The sequence below is a fragment of the Torulaspora globosa genome, chromosome 8 (assembly GCF_014133895.1).
Source record: "Torulaspora globosa chromosome 8, complete sequence".
In the NCBI taxonomy this organism is placed as follows: Eukaryota; Fungi; Ascomycota; class Saccharomycetes; order Saccharomycetales; family Saccharomycetaceae; genus Torulaspora; species Torulaspora globosa.
In genome coordinates, this window is record NC_050734.1 from 862,746 (window position 1) to 883,762 (window position 21,017).

Sequence of the window (21,017 nt, forward strand, 5' to 3'; positions counted from 1 at the left end):
CGAAGGCGTTTCTGTTCGGTCTGCGTGCCGTGCCGTCTTTTAGTGTAGATGTCCCGCGACACACTAGAAAATTGTGTCGTCCGAGCGCAAGCGTCAGCAATCATCTTGAATAAAGATAATGTTTTGAGTGTGACTCAGGGTTGGAGATAAGAAGGGATTTGCAGGGCCCAGGGCGAAACCGTGATAGTGCATTATTGAGCGAGCGAGCAATGGCAGAGGAGCTATTGGTTGTTCGGATTGGAATATATAAGGCAATGGCTAATGAACAGCTCTAAAAAAAAATATGAAAGCTCTGTCAACTTGGCTGGATGTTTAAGGATGATTGAGCAGGTCTATACAGCGGACAGCAGCACGGAGGGGGTGTATTACGATCGCGACCACCGGGCTAAGGATGAAAAGAAAGTTAATAGAGTAGAGATCGATGTGGATTGGGAAAACGCTAAGACCGAGAGTCAGCCCTATTATGACGGCGATGGGAAGGAAGAAGGGACCAGACTGAAGAAGGATCTCAAGGCTAGACATATTTCTATGATAGCGATCGGTGGGTCACTGGGTACTGGATTGCTCATCGGTACCGGTACCGCCCTAGCAACAGCGGGTCCTGTGTCTTGTCTGATCGCCTATAGTTTTATTGGTGTTTTGGTATTTTTCACTATGGCATGTCTGGGGGAGATGGCTACCTTTATCCCGCTGGATGGGTTTACCAGTTATGCTAGCCGGTACTGTGACCCTGCACTTGGGTTTGCTGTAGGATACAGCTACCTCTGTAAATATTTGATCATTACACCAAACCAGCTGACGGCAGCCTCGATGGTTATTCAGTATTGGATTCCTAGGGACCAAGTAAATCCCGGTGTTTGGATCACCATCTTTCTGCTGGTCATTGTGCTGATAAATACAGTCGGTGTTAAATTCTTCGGAGAATTTGAGTTTTGGCTTTCTAGTTTTAAAGTTGTCGTCATGCTAGGTGTTATCCTCTTTCTTTTCATCATCATGCTTGGCGGTGGACCTAATCATGATAGGCTCGGATTCCGTTACTGGAAAGACCCCGGCCCTTTCAAGCCATATTCTAGTGCAATCAGTGGTTCTAAGGGTAAATTTGTCGCTTTTGTCTCGGTATTCGTGTATGCCTTATTCGCATACCTGGGTATTGAGCTGACTGGTATCGTTGCCGCGGAGGCGCAAAACCCTAGAAGGAACATCCCAAGAGCTGTCAAATTAACAATGTACCGTATCATTGTTTTCTACATTTTGAGCATCTTTCTGCTAGGCATGTGTGTCGCATACAATGACCCACGGCTTATCGCTGCTAAGAGCAAGAAAACATCAGCTGCGGCTTCACCATTTCTTGTGGCCGTCGTCAATTCAGGTGTACATGTTCTCCCTCACATCTTCAACGTTTGCGTCCTAATCTTCGTTTTCAGCGCTTGTAATTCAGATCTTTACGTTGCCTCGAGGAGCCTTTACAGTTTGGCTATCGATGGAAAGGCACCAAAAATTTTGGCTAGAACTAACAGATGGGGGATCCCGTACTATGCGTTGTCGGTTGCTGTTCTCTTCTGTCTGCTCGCCTACATGACGGTTTCTTCTGGATCAGCTCAGATTTTCAACTACTTCGTCAATGTCGTGTCCATATTTGGTGTGTTAAGTTGGATCTCTATCTTGATCACTTACATTTTTTTCGACAGGGCTTTGAGAGTGCAAGGAATTGATAAATCAACTTTGGCATACGCAGCACCATGGCAGCCATATGGGGCTTATGTGACCTTGGCCTTCTGTGTTCTTTTGGCATTGATCAAGAATTTTACAGTCTTCCTGGGCGATACCTTCGATTATAAGAATTTTATTACAGGTTACATCGGTATTCCAGTGTACGTCTTTTGTTTCTTTGGCTACAAGTATGTGAAGAAGACGAAATTCGTCAAACCTCATGAGGCAGATCTGTACACTTACAAGGCAAGCGTTGATCTGGAGGAAGAGGAGTGGAAAATCTTTGAGGCCGAAAAGCGGGAAAGGCTCAAGAATGGTCGTAAGAATTTTGAGTGGTTCTACGAGAAATTTTTGGGTAAAATCTTTTAAATATGCATAACTACCTACCACTAATTGAAAACATGTCTACTCGGATTCTTCCGCAAGTAGTGCCTTATGAATGCGAAAGGTTTAGCAATGCTATATACATAGCAGCTCTCGCTTAATCGGATCGTCTCTTCATGAACTAGAATTGCTTGCTTAGAAATCCGCAGTCTTATCATCTTCTAAAGACTTCTTTTCATCAAGATCTGCAAGGGCGACAACGTTCTCTAGCTTATGATTTCTCAAAAAGAATGCAGACAACAGCAACGGTGCGCAGAAGCATAGACCAACGATGCACAAGATCTTCTGCACGTATCGGTAAGCCGCGACCACACCTTGTCTCTCTGGCGTTTTCCATGTGTAAGTCTCAATGAACACCAAGGGTGCTGAATAGGCCTGTGCACTCAGAGTTGAGTTTGCGAGTCTTTTCTCGACCTGTTCAGGCAGTAAGTTGGTCCAGATTGCACCTGAAACAGCTGACCCAACAGCTGAACCAACGTTGTAGGTTGCCAAGTACAGAGAAGTGATGACAGCCATGTCCTGGTGCAGTTTAGTGGACGCCTGAATCGAAGCCTGTGTCGTGTAGGTGAAGAAACCAGCACCAAAGCCCAGCAAGCATAGAGACCCTATGATGCCGGAGTGGGAGCCGACATCACCGCGATAATAAACCAGCAAGCCAAAGGACACGAACCAGCAACCTATGCCGAACAAGATGAAAGGTTTTGTTCTTCTCACTTTGATCAGGACGAAACCCAGCATCGTACCTGTAATCACGGAAACGAAGGAATACAAGTTAGTGATTCTTGTTGCAGACTTTACGGATTCATTTACGGCAACCAGCAACACAGTGAACATGTAGTCGCCTTGCATGTACCAGATGAAGTTGATATGGAAAGCGATAATCAACGCTGAAAATATACCGCGGTCCTTCACCAGTTTAAAGGGTGTCAACGGATGTCTAGCGTAAAGAGACTCCCAAATCATGTACAAAGGCAGAGCAATTACCCAACCTATCACTTCAGGAGCAATGATGCCTGCGGTTTTCCACTTGTCTTGCAGCCCGCCAGCCAAAGTAAATGGGATTAAAATACAACCGAAGGTCACACAGATCAAGATCAAACCGGGCAAGTCTAATCTCCAGAAGAAGATCTCAATTATATATTCAGCCCACGACATCGTCTTCAACATCTTAAATTCGCCTTTCAGTTGTTGTTTGGCGTTCTTCTGAGCTAAGTACCTCATATGCAACATGCAGCAGGCAAGTGGGATGCACGAGAGAGGTAAGATGAATGCCCACATACCGATCCCCCATTTCCAATTGCTACCTACAGCGCTCGTCACATTGCCACTAATCCAAGTATTGATGATGAAGGGTAAAGCGGGCACAAATGATGCTAACAATCTCCAGTTCAAATGGGAGAAATCCATTGCGATGGTTTCCAGTATGAGAACGATACCAGTCATGCCAAGTCTGTAGAAACAAGCCCCGGCAGCGAAGCGTGGCACGGTGGTAGCCTGACTTTCTATAATTGTCCCCATACAATAGAACACAACGGCTATGAAAAGGATCGTCGCTCTGCCAAATATGTCAGCAGCCCTTGCAAAGCAGATCTGGCCTGGCGCCGCAATCACTGCGATGACACAGTTAACGGTCGCCAGCAAAGAATGCTGAGAGTAGGAGTTCGTTGCCAACGTCTGAAATGTGTACCGGATGTTACCGTCCAGTCCGTACGCATATGCAATCAGGAAGATAGAAAAGAACAAAAGAACTTTGTAACCGAAGTGCTCATACTGCGCGGCGTAAACCTCGATATTGTGCACACCTGCATCCTTGTCGTCCAATGGAGGTTCGTTGAATGGATAGCTGGACTCGCTCCAGGTTTCCGCTTTCATTTGACTGCTCAGTCCGCTCCCAGACATTGTTCTGCTGAGTTGGCGATCCACATGGGACACTGTCCTCAACTCGACCTGTCTCGCCAGCTTATATTAGCCCGTTGATATCTTCATATCTGGTCTGCATCCAACGAACTTTCCAGTTCATAGGGTGCAGAGCAATTTGTTCCCGCTTGTGTAGCTTTTATGAGTTCCTAAAGGTGCATTGTACATTGACACTCACTGTCTTCCGAACCGTACCTCCGTAATGCACCCACATTCTTGTTTGGCCCAGCTAGCGATCATCACTAGCTAAACAGAACCGCTCACGGCCTCATTGAACAGTTGATTGGGGGTCCCTCGCAAATCCGATTCGCATTTCTAGCGTAGCCGGCGAAGCAGTTCAGCAAGTCGGGAAATGTACCGTTAGTGGCTGTGATAGGAAGCATCAACCCGGTCAAGTGTGACGTGGACTCTTAACTTGATCTTGATCCTGAACAACTTTGTCTGATTCCTGAGAGGTCGCCCGTGGTATATAGATCTCTCATTGGCAGCAATTGAAGATCGGATGAGAATCCTCGGGGCTTAAACAATGCCGTGCTTAGTTCTTAGAGGTTGTTCGACTTTAAAGATAGGCAGCATCGCGGCGCAGTTAGAGATGCTATACGGAGGTAAGGTATATAAAGAGAGGCCCGGAAGGTCTTACAGTAAGACCATATTTTCGTTGACGTTTAACTACGGAGAAGAAAGGTCAAGATGGTGAGCCTACGGAAGCTGTTTCCAATTGAAAAGGAATTCGAGCTCGACAACACAGTAGATGAGAACATTCCTTGGCCGTTCGAGGTCAACAGGAAAAGGAATATGCCAATTGCGAAGTTTTTGGGCACGGATGGCTACTTTCTGTTCCCCAGTGAGAACTCGTACGACGTCTACAAGCAGAACAACAACGAGATAGGTAGATTGGATGCGGAAGGTGTCGGGATCCCATTGCTGCATATCTCTCTTGAATTCCCAACGCTGGGAAACGCTGTGGGAAACTCGCCGTCGCTTATGGTGTGGAAATATATCCTGCTACATGCTGGCGAAGCTCCCCCTCCTATCGATCATAAAGTTGTAAGATGTGGCTCCAAGTGGACCCTTTACAAGGTGCCCTTCTGCGAAATCTACCGCAAGTGGTCCTTCAACTACAGAGAATACAGATTTACATTTCCGTATGACAGATTCCCGATGACCAATTTGACCCTAAAGAGAACTGTTGCCAATAGAGACCTCTACACTTACATGGGGGAAGTGAGTCTGAGATGGCATGTGCCGATGCCGTTCTTGGTCGATACAGACCACTATACGCTTCAGATCCTTGACGACAGCGTACCCAATCTGCTGGACGATTCTGTTACTACGAATCGTAAGAAAAGGCTGAAAACAGATCGAAAGTTCATTGAGATCGCACGTTACACTAGAGAGGATCGAGATATGATGCCACATCGAACCTCCAAACGTGCGAACCTTTACATAGGCGAGTGGTCAAGTACCACCGCTTACGGTATCGCAGAAGTACCATGGACAACGCAGGTGCTGGCCTGTCACGGCCTGCTTATTCATTACATCGAGCACCAGAGACGCGAGGGTGGTGGGCAAAGAAGAGGCAGAAGCACTCAGCTCCCTCCTCAGGTTAGCTTATTTAGATAATCGTAGTTGTGATTGCTTTATAAAGAATACTGACGATCTGATGCGAAAAGGTCCCATCGAAGAACTGAAAAATCATGACGTAGTTGATTGGTATCAAAGAAGCGGGCAGCAAATCAAGGTTCAAAAACCGTCACACAGGAGCTGCATCTAGAAATCTAAAACGTGGAACTTGAAGCTGTCGAACTTGAATCCACCGTTGACATTGGTCCAGGTTTCGAAACCTCTAATCTGGTTTTGGTCCGAGAAGAAGAAGAGGTTGGTGCTGACGACTGAACCGTCATTGAAGTACAACTCGATGATGTTCTGATCAATTACTCCGTAAACCTTGTAGGTATTGGTGCCATTGCTTGAGGTGGAGTAAGGCTCCAAAAAGACAGACTGTCTGTTGTTGAAGAAAGGATTTAAAGTGACAAAGTCGTTGTATGAATTACCTCTGTCGAGATAGAAAGCGCCAGCGGTGGTGTCATATCCTAGCGCCAAGTACTCGGAGTAATAGTCTTGAGAATCAATATAAAGAATCCATTCGTTCAATCTGGAGTTGTTGAATGCATTCTCGTTAACAGACCAGACAATTTCAAAGTCATAAATGCCAGTGTTGATCCTTGGTGCGAAATTGGCGCTCAGACTGTTGTTCGTGGTTAAGAGGAAATCGGTGACTTCTGTGGAAGCGTTCTTAGCATTCAAAGGTTTCATATCCAAGATAGGCTCGCTGTTCAAGTTTAGTTGAACGGATTCTGGGTTTGGTGCCCATTCCTTCAAGGTTAGGTTTCTCACAAGGGACATCGAGGATCTCCATTTCTCGGTTGGAACAAGTGACCCATATTGCCAATTGGAGGCCCAGGCAATACTGAGAACATCACCTTCGTGCTTGGAATTGAAAAAAGTTTGCAGAGCGTAGTAGTCCTTACCCATGTCAATGAACCTTGTTTGGTGGGTGAAAGGAACGAAATGAGTACCGTTGAAATCACCAATGAAGTATTGGGTCGCAGAACCACCCTGTGGAGCACCAGGATTGATAGAAATGAACAAAACCCAAGCTTCTTTGGCCTTGCCGTTAGAGGTTGAGTTAAAGTAGGAGCTGTTGTAGAAGGTAGTGTTTGGATAGGTCAAGTTCGACAAAGTTAGACCATTACCGCTTTGGACGAGTGGCACTCTGGCTAAGCCAGGACATTCATATTGGTAACCCAAGTAACCTTGGTCACCAAAGGAACTTTCCAATTTCCAGTCTTTCAAGTTAGGGGACGAGTAAATCAAGATCTCGTACTTCTGTGAGTGCGCGACTGTCATGATCCACTTCTTACTCTCCTCATGCCAGATAACCTTAGGGTCTCTGAATTGAGTCGAATTGATATCCAAGACAGGGTTGTTCTCGTAAGGAATGAAAGAGTAGCCGCCATCGACGGAGTAACTCAAATACTGAGATTCTTTGTCCGGCGTGTTGTAAGTCCAAATAGCGACAACTCTTTGCCTTGGATCCACTGAGTCATTGAACAGACCAGACGTGTTGTTGGTATCAATCACAGCACTACCAGAATAAGCACCGCTGTCGTCCCTCTCTGGCTCGATCGCAATCCCTTGATAAAGCCAGTTAGTCAAGTCTGACGACACACTGTGTCCCCAGTACAATGGGAGGTCCCAGACAGTGCCGTTCGGGTTATACTGGAAGTAGGCATGGTAAAGATCTTCCTTTGCATCGTACCACAGCCCATTAGGATCGTTCATCCAACCCTCGGGTGGCGTCAGATGCGCCAGCGGACGGCCCTCATACAAATTTGTTCTATTTGTCCCATTTCTAGCGCTAACCACTCCAGCTGCACCTAAGAGGCCTAAAAGCACGGACGAAATCATTTTGATTATTAGTTTACTTGTGCTTGAATACTAAGCGGCGATTGCAACTCAGATCCAAACCGGTCAACTAGCCCGCATTTTATACTTTTCCCAGCACCCCAGACTTCCGCTGTCATGTTGCCAGATTCGCAAACTCTTCCCAGCATCCCAGACTTCCGCTGTCATGTTGCCAGATTCGCAAACTCTTTCCGACTGCCCCAGATCTTCCGCAGCCATGTTGCCAGATTCGCATACTCTTCCCGACGGCCCCAGATCTTCCGCAGCCATGTTGCCAGATTCGCATACTCTTCCCGACGGCCCCAGATCTTCCACTCTCAGGTTGCCAGATTCCTCTGAAACCTCCACAGACACCCCAGATCTTCCGCTGCCATGTGGCCAGATTCGCATAGTCTTCCCCACTGCCCCAGATCTTCCGCTCTCAGGTTGCCAGATTCGTCTGAAACCTCCACAGACATCCCCAGATCCCCACGGATTCCCCTCTGCAAAGCAGCGGAGAAGGCTGATCACCCAGTGAATTCAGTCATGCCACTTCGTCGATTTGTGCCGCACAGATGTTTGCTTGACAGTCATGAGTGGAAGATTCAGGCTGCCAGCATGCTATGACGTTCCTACATTCTCGGAAAAACTTCCCAATCAGGGTTTCAACGGAACATCCTATTTTTTCCGGTTTTTCCGGTCGGGACTTCCCTCGCCATAACGGGAAACTAAGTTCTTCCGTGTTTCCATAAAGGATAAAAGCGAACTGACCGCTTCAAAGCAGCGCAAGATCAGGAGCTTTCTCTGAACAATGAGGGAGGCGGTGCGGGTTCACGTTTAGACCCTGCCCAGGTCTGTCCGTCAAGTGATCTCCTCGATTACTCCATAGAGAAAATAACCATTCGGGTTAATCCTGACACAGTCGCTTTTGCCAGATGGAAAGCGACAGCCATCGTGTTGTTGACGATATTTAAACAACTCATATCAACCGGTGTCTTGTGGCCAATCTCTTCTGTGAGTAGTCGGACTTCATGTAGCGATTAGTTGTGGTGCCGCGAGATGAAGATTTTTTCAGATAGCTAATATGTGCGATGAGATAAGCTATGTGAAAATGCGATGAGTAGCGAGATTACTTAAAGCAAGGCCTCCGTATCGGGCTCTGCTTGTCTTGGCGTAGTGGAACCGACGCAATCTTGAACTGTACCGTTCGCTTTGGCAGCGATGTCGGAAGACTTGACTACACCACAGGTTGTAGACGACATAGTGGACCGTAAGGCTCCCAGCTTCAAGAGGACCGCAAAGGACATCACAGCCGGAACCGTCAGTGGCATTGCGCAGGTGCTGGTCGGACAGCCGTTCGACATCACCAAGGTGCGGCTGCAGACGGCGAATGGGAACTCGAGCGCCTTCCAGGTGGTGAAGAGCCTGATCAAGAACGAGGGGCCTCTGGCGTTCTACAAGGGCACCCTGGCGCCGCTGGTCGGGATCGGCGCCTGTGTCTCGTGCCAGTTCGGCTGCAACGAGGCTATGAAAAGATATTTCCATCTGCGCAACGGCGGCGGCGAGAACCGCACGCTGACGCTGCCACAGTACTACATGTGCGGTGCTGTCAGTGGTTCAGCCAATGCGTTCCTCGCGACCCCGATCGAGCACGTCAGGATCAGAATGCAGCTGCAGACCAAGGACTTGTCTGCCAGCGAGTATACGAGCTCGTTCGACTGTTTCAAGAAACTGTTGAAGAAAGGCGTGCTCATGAGAGGGTTCACGCCCACGCTGATGAGGACGTCGCACGGGTTCGGTATGTATTTCCTCACCTACGAAGCACTGATCAACACCCAGCTCCACAGGGGCATCCAGAGAGAAGATGTCGCGACCTGGAAGGTGTGTCTTTTCGGTGCCATCTCGGGCGCTTTGTTCTGGGCTATGACGTACCCGATCGACGTTGTCAAATCTGTGATGCAGGCAGACAAGCTACATCTGCCCGCACACGGCAACAACGTATTCGAGGTCGCCCGGACCATCTACAGAACTCGCGGACCGTCTGCATTCTTGAAGGGCTTCGCACCCACAATGCTAAGGTCGTTGCCCGTCAACGGTGCCACTTTTGCGACTTTCGAGCTGGCCATGCGGGTCCTCGCCTGAAAGTGCCCCTCTGTAGCCATTGATAGAACGTAATCTACATATTCAAACAATAGCGGTCATGCTGATAGACAGTAGCACCCGCATCGTTAAGCGGGTGGGAGCTCCTCTTGGCAGCTTGATCGCTGCGGAAAAGTTGCAGCGCCGTCGTGAGGAGATCTCGCGTGAGTAACGTTTGAGCTCTCGTATGGTGAACATCTGATAGCTCGAGTCATCGGAAATTAATGGGCTATGTATGACTAGCAAGATGGTTGCAAAAGTGAAAAATTTGCGGTTTTAAAGGGAAAGGCTTTCGATGTCTGGCGTCCACTGTAGCAGTTGAGTAGTGTGAGCTGACAGTTGGCTGTAAAAGTGCTGCCTAAAAGGTACCCAAATGGTTACGATGACAGCTACAGTAAGGGTTATGACTTCGAGGGTGATGAACGGGCTGATATATAAACGGGCTGCGGTCAATGGCAAGGTGTTGACGTCGCCATTGTTTCAGAGTACCATTGCAAGCAATTTCAGAAGAATGTCCTCTTCGGTTACTGGTTTTTACATTCCTCCCACCTCTTACTTCGGCGAAGGTGCCCTCGAAGAGTCGGTTGCACACCTGAAGAAGCAGGGATTCGGCAGGGTGTTGATCGTCACGGACCCGGGCATTGCCAAGATTGGCGTAAGCGACAAGGTAGCCAACCTTTTGAAGAACGCTGGTCTGCAGGTTAGCGTCTACGACAAGACGCAGCCAAACCCAAATGTCCAAAACGTCGAGGATGGTTTGAAGATATTGAAGGAGAACAACGCTGAAGCTGTTGTTTCGTTGGGTGGCGGTTCCGCCCACGACAACGCCAAGGCCATTGCCCTTTTGGCCACTAACGGCGGCCAGATCGGTGACTACGAGGGTGTGAACAAGTCTAAGAAGGCTTCTCTTCCTCTATTTGCTATCAACACAACTGCCGGTACCGCTTCTGAGATGACCCGTTTCACTATTATCTCCAATGAGGCCAAAAAGGTGAAAATGGCCATCATCGACAACAATGTGACCCCCGTCGTGGCGATCAACGACCCAACTTTGATGTACGGTTTGCCTCCAGCCTTGACCGCTGCAACCGGTATGGATGCCTTGACTCATTGTATTGAGGCCTATGTCTCTACTGGAGCCAACCCCATCACCGACGCGTGTGCCATCAAGGGTATCGATTTGATCCACAAGAGCTTGCTGGAAGCCTTCAACAAAGGTTCCGACAAGGAGGCGAGAACCGACATGTGCTACGCTGAGTACCTGGCCGGTATGGCTTTCAACAACGCCTCCCTGGGCTACGTCCATGCCATTGCCCACCAACTCGGTGGTTTCTACCACTTGCCACACGGCGTCTGCAACGCTGTCTTGCTGCCTCACGTCCAAAGCTTCAACAAGAGAGTGCCAGCAATCGAAAAGAGACTGGGTGAAATCGCTGCTCATCTGGGCGAATCCACCGCCACTGCGGACTCTGCCATCGAAGCTGTACACAAGCTGAACAGATCCTTGAACATCCCAAGAAACCTAAAGGATCTTGGCGTCAAGGTAGAAGACTTTGACATCCTTGCTGAGAACGCTATGAAGGATGCCTGTGGCTTGACGAACCCTGTTCAATTCACCAAGGACGAAGTCAAGCAGATCTTACAACAATCTTACGACTACTAGATCTTGTTTAAATCTTATTTTAATGTTTCGCAGCACAACCATACTCTTTATAGACTCAATTTGATAGATGTGCGATTACGATGCTAATTTATATTTGATTAAACACTGATAGTTTTTTCATATTATTTTTCGCTATCTGGCGCGCCAGATTTGACAAATTTGGCGACGTTATAAGAGGCCATTGTTGTCGAAGTCACTATCAAAATTCTCTTCAGTAGAACATTCGAGTGTCTAAAGTTGATTCCACAGCTGGGAATAGCTTTAGTTTGCGCCGGAAATGTTGAATCCTAGGACTGCCAATTATGCCAGACCGTTGAGACTATTGATGAGCTTCTTCACTGTTCACAAGAAGGTTGGGATTCTGCTGGCTGTAGGGCTTGTGTGGGCCCTGACGTTTATTTTGTATCCAGGACGTAAGGATCCCGCAGAAGGTCGTCTGGAACAACTGATTAGCACCAATGCCAAAATGGAGACGGCGACTTTTGACGTGGCTCGGAAGATAGCGTACGTTTCCCGTCACATTGGTACTACGGTTGATTTCCAGTACATGGCCAAACATTTGCAATTGGAAAATGTGGACTACTACGATGCTTCTGAGTATTATGGGTTTCAAGCATCTGCGAAGGAGTACAGGTCGATCGTCGACGATGGCACAGTACAGAAAATCTGCTCGACGCATGATTTAGTGTTTGTTTCCGATAGTTTGGCTGATGGCTGGCCTTTCATCATGGACGGTAACCAAAACTGTAAAAACGTTGTGTTTGTGATCACTAATCGGTTTGATATCGGTGCAGTGGGCGATGACAAGGAGGCATTCATCAGAGACTTTAACTACTCGCTGAACAGGGATGACGAGTACCGTGCCAAGATCATTGTTAACAACCTTTTCGAAGTCCCCTACTTGGAGAGTAGGGGCGTTCATGTGCCCGAATACCACCCACTGATAAGACCATTCGGCTACAATTCGGTCGATGCCAAGGAGCTGGAAGAGGATGACGACGATTTTTCATGTTTGATCATCTCAAGGGTGACTCAGGATGAGTACCTGATGAGTGAGCTGGTGGCAAAACATACCAGCCACCATTGTAAAGTTCTTCCAACCCATTACGGCGGTCCTAAAACCTTGAGCAAATACCAGTCGGTCGTCGTACATCTGCCATACCAAGTATCTGTGATGAAGATGTGGGAAAACTTGGCCTATGGTGTGCTGATGATCATCCCGTCGCCAGACTTTTTTACTCAGATTTGTAGCGAGAACAGATGTGCGGAAGTACGTGATGCCATGCAACCTAAGGAGGTCTTTGGCGAAGCTACATGGTCTAATTACCTGGATTTCTATCTTCCAGATTGGGAAAAATGTTTTATCCAATACAGCAGCTGGGAACAACTCGATGACATCCTCACCAGAAAGGATTATCTCAAGGACATCAATCACTGCAGGAACAAGATGGAGGACTTGAGGGAATTAGGTCTTCAATCTTGGAAAGAGTTCTTGGTCAAGCTTCAAAACTAGTACCCGCTGCAGGTCATGGTTTTCTGGACCTTCTTACCTTTTCTTCGTTCAAGTACTCTCGGTAGATAAATTGTCATAATAATTTTGTAATCAGACAGATCATCAATTCAAAGAGATTGTTCAAAGGCAAGCAGCAGGTTTATTTTTGCCGCTGGTTGGTTTTCATAGACGTTTCAGCTGAAGATCTGGTAGAGCCTCTATCGTTATATGATCTACTACATCCTCAGATCCAGGGTCTTTACATTTCAAGGCGATTGAGGTTATGGGATGCACCAAAATATTCCCAGAAGCGGCTTCATTTTGATCCGTTGAAGGCATGCACAATTAATACACGAAGCACAATCACCAATGCACCTCTCACCTCGGGGATCTTAACATTTTCTGACAACAGCTAGTGCAACGACAATTACGCATTTTTTGGCCCTATGATATACTTCCTAAAATGCTTACCAGATAAATTCCACCTACTATAATGTTCCTAAAGATTATTTAAGAGTAGGTATTTTTTTCCATAGCAACTAGTCGTCATCCAAACTGGCACCATTGGACAGATCAGGCGATTCCTCAGTAAACCCAAGTCCGCCATATACTACGAAAATTAATCTTAAGATGCCATAGAGACCAGTTCTCACTCTGTTGATTCTCTGACATCGCTGCGCCAGCAATTCGATTTATTATTACTAAACTAATTTCATGTTTTTTACCCAGTCAGGTAAATGTCAGCGTCAAGTGTCATCGAGTAACTTTAACGGAGCTTTAAAGGTGACTTGACAGAACTAAGCAATAGCCTAAGGCTAGAGATAAGAGGGCTAATCAATTCAATTCTGCCTATGGAACGACCAATAAATTCTAGGAGATCCACTGTATACTCAATTAAAGGCATCGTTTCTTCGACGCAACCACTTGCTAATGCAGCTGGCATTAAAATTCTCTCACTGGGAGGTAATTGTGTGGACGCATGTGTTGCAGTCTCAGCTTGCCTTTGCGTTCTGGAGCCATCGTCAACCGGCATTGGCGGTGATTGCTTCTCGTTGTTTTATAAAAATGACGAGAAAAAGGTCTATGGATTGAATGGAAGCGGTCGATCGGCATCTTCTTTGAGTCTCGATTGGCTCAGGGTGAACTATCCCAACCATATCTTACCCAGTCTTAGGTTTAACAGGGATTCGGTGTTCAAAGTTCAGGTGCCAGGGGCAATTGCAGCGTGGTGCGATTTAATCGATACTTGGGGAAGCGGAAAGGTCACACTCGAAGATGTCCTTGCTCCAGCCATTGAACTAGCTGACAGCGGTTTTGTAGTTTCGGAAATTAGTGCGTGCCTATGGAAAGATGCTGAAAGAAAATTGAAACGAGTCAATGATGCGGCTCAGCTAGCAGTATTTTTGCCTAATGATGGTCTGAAAGCACCAGTGAAGGGTCAATTCATGCAGAACAAAGCGTTGGCCCAAACCTTAAGAATTATCGCTAAAAATGGTAAGAAAGGCTTTTACGAAGGAGAGATTGCGAAGTCCATTGTTTCTGAATTATCGAAAAGAGGCTCTCTGATATCTGAAAAAGACCTGGCTAGTCACACATCAACTTTTGTGGAGCCTATATCTTATTGTTTTCTGGGGTGCAAGCTGTGGGAGATTCCTCCTAATGGATCGGGAATAGTTGCGCTGCTGACTCTGGGGCTCATCAAAGAGTTGGATGAAACAGGTGTCATAGATTTAAAAAGCATGCAACACAATTCAGCCGAGTATCTGCATATTCTTGCCGAGTGTTTGAAGCTGAGCTTTAAGGACTCGGATGAATATGTCAATGATTTTGAATATTTCATCAAGAGCCATGACCTGGACCAAAATATTACCTTAAAAAGCTTACTATCACAGAGCTACTTGCGTGAGCGTATAGCTCTATTTAATAAGGATAAAATTATCACTAATCGGCACGTCAAGCACGGAGTTCCGAATCCAATCTTCAAATCGGATACTGTCTATTTAACAGCTTCAGACGAGGAAGGGAACGCTTGTTCCTTCATCAACTCGCTGTACGAGAATTTTGGTAGCGGGATTGTCGTTCCTGACAAAGGGTTTGTGCTCCAGAACAGAGGTGGAAATTTTAACCTAAACCCCCAAAGTAAGAACTGCTTGGCGGGAAACAAGCGATCGTATCACACCATTATTCCCGGGATGATAACAGTACCCGATCAGCAGAGAGCCGGCTTCGAAAATCTATATGCCAGCTTTGGGGTAATGGGCGGTTTCAATCAACCTCAAGCTCATGTGCAGGTTTATCTTAACTTGTTACTATTCAATATGGATCCACAAGAAGCACTTGATGCTCCTAGAATATGCTTGTTTCCCCATCCAGATCTAGAGGCAACCGACACTGGCCTAGGATCAGACGGCCCTGCAAGCCGTGACGTGACTTGTATTGGTCTAGAGGATGGGATCTCTGGGGAAGCTGCGGTACGACTTACTGAGTTGGGCCATGACGTCAGGTTCTTTCGGAACAATGACAGAAAACTATTTGGTCGAGGACAGATCATCCGTAAAGAAAGCGGTCCCGAGACAAGCGGGCATCTAGTGTACAGTGGAGGCAGTGACTTGCGCGGCGATGGTGCCTCAGTACCGTTAATCTAGCTGTAGACGGCCAAGCCCTAATTATGGCGTGTACAAACGCATCATCGCCAGTATGGCTTCTTTCTTGAGCTAGTCTTTGAGTTGCTGATTTCTTACCTACAAGGGAGTGGTTCTGATGACCATCAGGACCCAGGCCGCCGTTAAGTTTCAACAAGAGATGAATCAGCATAACTTTATTTTCAAGCTGGCGGAAGAGAGCAATGACGTTCGCAGCTTGAGATGAAAACAGCAATGTACCTATTGCTGCCTATTCGCAAGTCGTGCTACGGGTTATTCCTGTCTTGAATTGAAGAAACAGATACCCGGTCGGAAGATGCCTTGACTGGGAAGCGGGAAGAAAGTAGAGGCAGGGACAACCTGCGAATGCCGCCCACCTAGAAAGCCTGCTCAGCCAAGCAATTAGCCGACAAGTAACCGACATTTCCGATTCAGGCACGCTTCGCTTCTTTGAGAACTGGCATTTCCGTCTCGTTCCTGCTGAGATCCGCTGTGATCGAGCAAAAATTAAGGTAAAAAACGATTCGGACATCTCCAGGTTACTCACATAATCGTGCTTCGGCAAGGAAACTACGCTGCAACTGCGAATTACGCCGGGAAGTCCTCGTCACCACTCTGCACTATTATTGAAGAATGCTCAAGTGTTTTTTGCACCTAATGGCTACATCTCAGGAAATGCGCTAACTACCTGTAGGTTTCGATCATGCAAGATTGAGGCTCAGCAAATGATAAAAGCAGAAAGGCTCTATGATCGAAGCTGACTTGAATAACCTTAAGCTGTTCTGAGTATGCATGTTCCTACTGTTCTCGTTCTCTGTTTTTTTTTTTTTTTCTCTCGCAGGCAAGAAGTTTCCGAATACGGGCTACCGCGTTCCTAGAATTGCCTTCGGATCTTCTAGATTTGGAAGTACTCTCTTTCTGGTCTGATAGAATTGAACTTGATCGAAAGTGATCTGCTTATCTGTTGAGCGTTCCATGCAGCTGAAAGAGCTAAATTTTCGAGGAGGCAGGAAAAAATCTATTCATTCGTGAGCGAGTGCTTTGCTCTTTGTACTGCGAGTCGTGATTTTTCGATAATATTAGCCAAAAGGGCGTTGTCACTTTGCTGCAATCCAATTGCGAGTTGTAAAAAACCACAGAATGTGACTAGCCGGGCTACTAGTTTATGCATTTCACTATTGGAAATGCGCCTCATTGGTGCATCAGCCGGCGATGCTAACTGTCAAAGCATTTGCAGGCTAGTGGAACTTTTGCTTGGGTGCGTCGAAGGCAGACTAGTCTAGCAACCAAACTCGACGTCCGCAGCTCCGAATTGCCTTGCTGTAGAAAAGCCTCTGTACGCCCTCCAGCGGGATACGTCTCTTAATTTTGATAGGCAGGCAAGCGCGTGGAACGAAGTGGTAACTAGGTGAGATAGCCCCCCTCTCGCGTGAGCTACCAACCGTCTAACTTACTTGACGCGAGGAAACCTGTTAAGAGCCTCATACTCAGTAAAGTCATTGGACGATAACCAAGACACTCACTTTTCTAGGTAGAAGCAACCGCATGTGTGCCTTCTGGCTCTTCCGCTTACAGAGTTTAAACGAGAACATTGAGAGAAGACAGCTTTTACTTACCTGACACCGTTACCAAGAAACATGCGGGCACTCATACATTGTACTATTCCTTTGGCTATTGCGTAATAAACGCTGAGAGCTCGCCGCTTACAACCCAAAGAAGAAAGCCGTGTGCCTTTCAACCGTCTTATTTCCTATTTTGGATGAGATCGCTAATCCATAAACGGAATTATTCTACACAAAAAAGACCCTGTATGGTAATGTCGTTAGGAACGAGGTGATTGTGATTTACAGACAGCTAGCAGGCACAGAACGCTTGGGGAAGTTATCCTATATCTGCAATATCTCTATCCTCGAAGGCAGGAACCTCTTCGCCGACCTGCCAACAGGTTGCTATCAGTTATATGCCTCTGCAGCTGACTTCACGCTTCAATATGCATACCTAGTTGTTTTGTGCTCGGCTTTGCCTAAAGCTGGCCTATGCTTACTTATCTTATTGTTGCAAATGCAGCCTAAATGGGTCAATCTTCATGAATTGTGTGAATGGCAGTAAGATTGTCAAACGGCTTTTGATTTGGCATTTATTTCAAATTTCCGGATTGGTGTCATGCTGCCATTAAATGCGTCATTAACATGACGTGCCTTTAGGAATCAAAGTTTGGTGCCTTAATATATCAGCGCTGCATAAGGAGAGTCTCTGGAGTTTGTTGTGGTCTCGTTATGAATGTTTCTCTTATAACGAGAAATCTGTGTAAGATGCGTTCACTGAAAATCTCGCTATACGTCAGTTGGGCGATAGCGTGCTATTCAGCGATTGTATCAGCCAGCCAGCTCTCCCCAACCGATGTTTTAGTGCCAGCAACAACTACTGTGACAAGTACTTGGTCCGCTACAAGTTTCCTGACCAGTACCGTGTCGGCTAAGGACACGGACACGGTATATACCGTGGTTATTTATGGCCCATCAGTGTCGTCCACTACTACCACCTCATCTTACACAGGAACATCTACTTCGTACGACACCATTGCTGAAAACCCAACCGGTGTTACAGTCATCGAGTATGATCCTATACCACGCACCACCGTCACCAGGGGATGGTATTACGGAACTACGGAAACAACTGTTTTCAACTGCGGCGACATTGAAGATACTGGCGCCAGCGCCATGCCCATTCGTAAGAGAGACAATCCTTACACTCAAAATTGTGATCCAATGAACACAGTCACAACTATGATCACTGAAGTTGTCCATGTTCCTATTGTCACCTCGACCATTCAAGTTCCTTACCCTGGTGAGACAACTAGCACCTTGTACAGCTGGGAGGACGGAGCTGTGACTGAAACCGACTTTGTATACGTTCCGAATGCCGTCTGTGGAACATCTGGAGCGGCATGCGGTACTTCTGGCGCTGAGGCAGTCGTTAATGTGGTCTTTGATGCAGTCTTTGATCCAGTCGTTGGTTCACAGACTGCGTGCTGTCAAATTGGCTTAAGATGCGCAACCGAATCTGCTGATATTGTCTGTGTTCCTGCGACCAGCGAGCTAACATATTATTGGACTAGTACAGAAACCCTGACTACTACCTACACCACTTACATTAATGGCTTGCCATCCGTAGTGGTTGAAGTGGGCCAGCCCATAGTAACACAAACTGTGACTACCTCGGGGGATGTCGATTACACTGCGACCTTGACTACTATCACTGGTAACAGTACGGTGGGAACTGCTACTGTTATCGTTGAAGTTCCATATTCTAAGGAGTACTACAACTCAACTTTTGTGACAGATTGGACCGGTACCTTTACTTCCACTTACGCCACATCGACTACAACGATCAAGGGTTCGAACGGTGTTGATACTGTGAGCACAATTTATTATGTGGAAACACCACAAGCCCATGGTGTTTCTACGACATACAGCCCATGGAGCGGCACGTTCATCTCTACTTACGCTACTGCCACGTCGACAGTTAAAGGCTCTGATGGCATTGATACTGTCAGTACCATCTACTACGTTGAGACACCACAAGTCAATGGCGTTTCTACCATTTACACGCCATGGAACGGTCCTTTCACCTCTACTTACGCTACTGCCACGACAACTGTTAAAGGTTCTGATGGCATTGATACTGTCAGCACCATCTATTACGTTGAGACTCCTCAGAGCCGCGGTGTATCTACCATCTACAGTCCATGGAGTGGTACCGTCACCTCCACTTATGCTACAGCTATGACTACCGTCCAGGGTGCAAATGGTCTTGACACTGTCAACACTATCTACTACGTGCAAACCCCCAATAGTGGCTACTACGGGAACTTGACAGCCGCTTCATTAGCTCCTATAACCCAGAGCAGTGGATCGACTAGCACTCAATCAACCTCTGTTACCGACGCTAGCAGATCTAGTACTCCAGAAAGTGGATCGACTAGCATTCAAGCAACCTCTGTTACCGAAGCTAGCAGATCTAGTGCTCCAGTAAGTCAACTAACACAACAAATAACTTCCAGTGTCTCTAGAAATTCTGCGTCATCTTTCGCATCAAATGACGCATCTTCTGGACCCTCTTCCACGTCAAATAAACCATCTTCAACACTGTCTGACAAGCCAAGTGGTTTCGCATCTGGCCAGCCTATCGTTTCGAGCGCTGAATCTGTTAAATCTTCAAGTCATGTCTCGAGGTCAAATGACTACAGTGAAAGTACCATTTCTTTCTCTACAAATCGGACGCCATCTAACGTTTCGAGCACTGAATCTGTTAAATCTTCAAGTGCTGTCTCGAGATCAAATGACTATAGTGGAGGTACTATTTCTTTCTCTACAAATCGAACGCCATCTAACTCAGGAGAGCCAGCAACTCCGGTCTCCGTTTTATCATCAGCCACTTCTAACAAGGGAATCTCTCGGTCGGTGGTGACTACCATTGATTCAGATACAGTCACATCCTACCCTACCACGTGTGCTGTAACTGATAGCCAAACTCAAGTCGGATTACAAACTTCCAACCAAGTTACTCAGTTAGTTGTTACCACCACGGTGAGCGGTGTTGTTACATCATACATCACCACCTGCCCTATTGGCGGATATCACAAGGAAACATTGTCAGAAGTGATCCAAACTCAAACACCGGCCGCTACTCTTGTACCTGGCAATCACACCACCTCGCAAGGCTCTGCCAGCGGGGCTGACACATCCATCGCGCAATCGACTGGCGCTAGGGCACCGCCAAAGCTGCCAACCGGCTCTGGGGAACATGCACAAAATTCATCCGCCCGCCAATCCCCAAGCAACATTGCTGCAAGCTCGGGCTCTTTCAATAATGCTGCCACGAGCACTGTCCCAGCTGAGACTGGATCTGCAGCGACTCAGTCATTGAGAGCGACCAGCAACGGCGAGGTCTCTGGAGCGCCAGCGGCCACAGGCAGTGGTGCCAATATCAGTCAAGTTCCAGCAGTTGTCAGCCCAACCGTTCTTTCGGGATCAAACGGCAGTGGTCAGACTACGGGCGCCATGCCTTCGGCCTCCATAAGCCCTGTTCATGTCTCTACGACTTCAGATATCCATCTTTCGACCTACGCAGGTTCCGCTGCCAAACTGAGAGCTGCTTTCATGCTGCTCCTACCTCTGGCCGTAGTGTGAGAATTATGTAACTGATGTAGAATCTCGTGCTACTAAGCTGCTTTAAACCATAATTACTGTATCGCTATTAATATTCAGAGGATTGACTCTGTAGATGACACTAATTAAATTTGTGACGCCAATATTGATATGGCATGTTACCCGCACTAAGGCGAATTAGGCGCCCAGGTGGCCTGAACCTTCAGTATAAACAAGCTTTAACGAAGTTCCACCCAACCTGCTTAACCAGGATGGCTACGAAGGATGGATTTAAACCAGCAGCCGCAGACTGATGTCCAGAACCTTGGTGTGATTTGACAAACAGCCGTTTTCCAGAGGAGCAGAACGTCGAGCCGCCGACCAAGAAGGTGGCGAACAACAAGAACCCCAAATTCCTTACGATGGTTTCAGACAGATCTTGATCCTACACGCAGCTTGCAAACAACGGAACG

At 47.0% G+C, this 21,017-nt stretch overlaps 9 protein-coding genes across 9 annotated transcripts; 7 read left to right on the forward strand and 2 right to left on the reverse strand.

Annotated features, from left to right (window-relative positions):
• Positions 1–261: 261 nt before the first annotated feature.
• DIP5 (dicarboxylic amino acid permease) lies at positions 262–2,079 on the forward strand (the record flags this gene model as incomplete). Its single annotated transcript, XM_037285884.1, has 1 exon — positions 262–2,079. One exon carries the CDS (start codon positions 262–264, stop codon positions 2,077–2,079), a length of 1,818 nt encoding a protein of 605 aa, XP_037141780.1.
• Positions 2,080–2,229: 150 nt separating this feature from the next.
• SIT1 (siderophore transporter) lies at positions 2,230–3,993 on the reverse strand (the record flags this gene model as incomplete). The annotated part of the gene is made up of 1 exon (XM_037285885.1): positions 2,230–3,993. One exon carries the CDS (start codon positions 3,991–3,993, stop codon positions 2,230–2,232), a length of 1,764 nt encoding a protein of 587 aa, XP_037141781.1.
• Positions 3,994–4,701: 708 nt separating this feature from the next.
• HG536_0H04840 (uncharacterized protein) lies at positions 4,702–5,634 on the forward strand (the record flags this gene model as incomplete). Its single annotated transcript, XM_037285886.1, has 1 exon — positions 4,702–5,634. The coding sequence occupies one exon, from the start codon at positions 4,702–4,704 to the stop codon at positions 5,632–5,634; it is 933 nt and encodes a 310-aa protein (XP_037141782.1).
• Positions 5,635–5,781: 147 nt separating this feature from the next.
• On the reverse strand, positions 5,782–7,482 carry SUC2 (beta-fructofuranosidase SUC2; the record flags this gene model as incomplete). Its single annotated transcript, XM_037285887.1, has 1 exon — positions 5,782–7,482. One exon carries the CDS (start codon positions 7,480–7,482, stop codon positions 5,782–5,784), a length of 1,701 nt encoding a protein of 566 aa, XP_037141783.1.
• Positions 7,483–8,679: 1,197 nt separating this feature from the next.
• Positions 8,680–9,600, forward strand: HG536_0H04860 (uncharacterized protein; the record flags this gene model as incomplete). The annotated part of the gene is made up of 1 exon (XM_037285888.1): positions 8,680–9,600. The coding sequence occupies one exon, from the start codon at positions 8,680–8,682 to the stop codon at positions 9,598–9,600; it is 921 nt and encodes a 306-aa protein (XP_037141784.1).
• Positions 9,601–9,970: 370 nt separating this feature from the next.
• ADH4 (alcohol dehydrogenase ADH4) lies at positions 9,971–11,260 on the forward strand (the record flags this gene model as incomplete). Its single annotated transcript, XM_037285889.1, has 1 exon — positions 9,971–11,260. The coding sequence occupies one exon, from the start codon at positions 9,971–9,973 to the stop codon at positions 11,258–11,260; it is 1,290 nt and encodes a 429-aa protein (XP_037141785.1).
• Positions 11,261–11,537: 277 nt separating this feature from the next.
• HG536_0H04880 (uncharacterized protein) lies at positions 11,538–12,773 on the forward strand (the record flags this gene model as incomplete). The annotated part of the gene is made up of 1 exon (XM_037285890.1): positions 11,538–12,773. The coding sequence occupies one exon, from the start codon at positions 11,538–11,540 to the stop codon at positions 12,771–12,773; it is 1,236 nt and encodes a 411-aa protein (XP_037141786.1).
• Positions 12,774–13,603: 830 nt separating this feature from the next.
• HG536_0H04890 (gamma-glutamyltransferase family protein) lies at positions 13,604–15,397 on the forward strand (the record flags this gene model as incomplete). The annotated part of the gene is made up of 1 exon (XM_037285891.1): positions 13,604–15,397. The coding sequence occupies one exon, from the start codon at positions 13,604–13,606 to the stop codon at positions 15,395–15,397; it is 1,794 nt and encodes a 597-aa protein (XP_037141787.1).
• Positions 15,398–17,670: 2,273 nt separating this feature from the next.
• HG536_0H04900 (uncharacterized protein) lies at positions 17,671–20,586 on the forward strand (the record flags this gene model as incomplete). Its single annotated transcript, XM_037285892.1, has 1 exon — positions 17,671–20,586. One exon carries the CDS (start codon positions 17,671–17,673, stop codon positions 20,584–20,586), a length of 2,916 nt encoding a protein of 971 aa, XP_037141788.1.
• Positions 20,587–21,017: the final 431 nt, after the last annotated feature.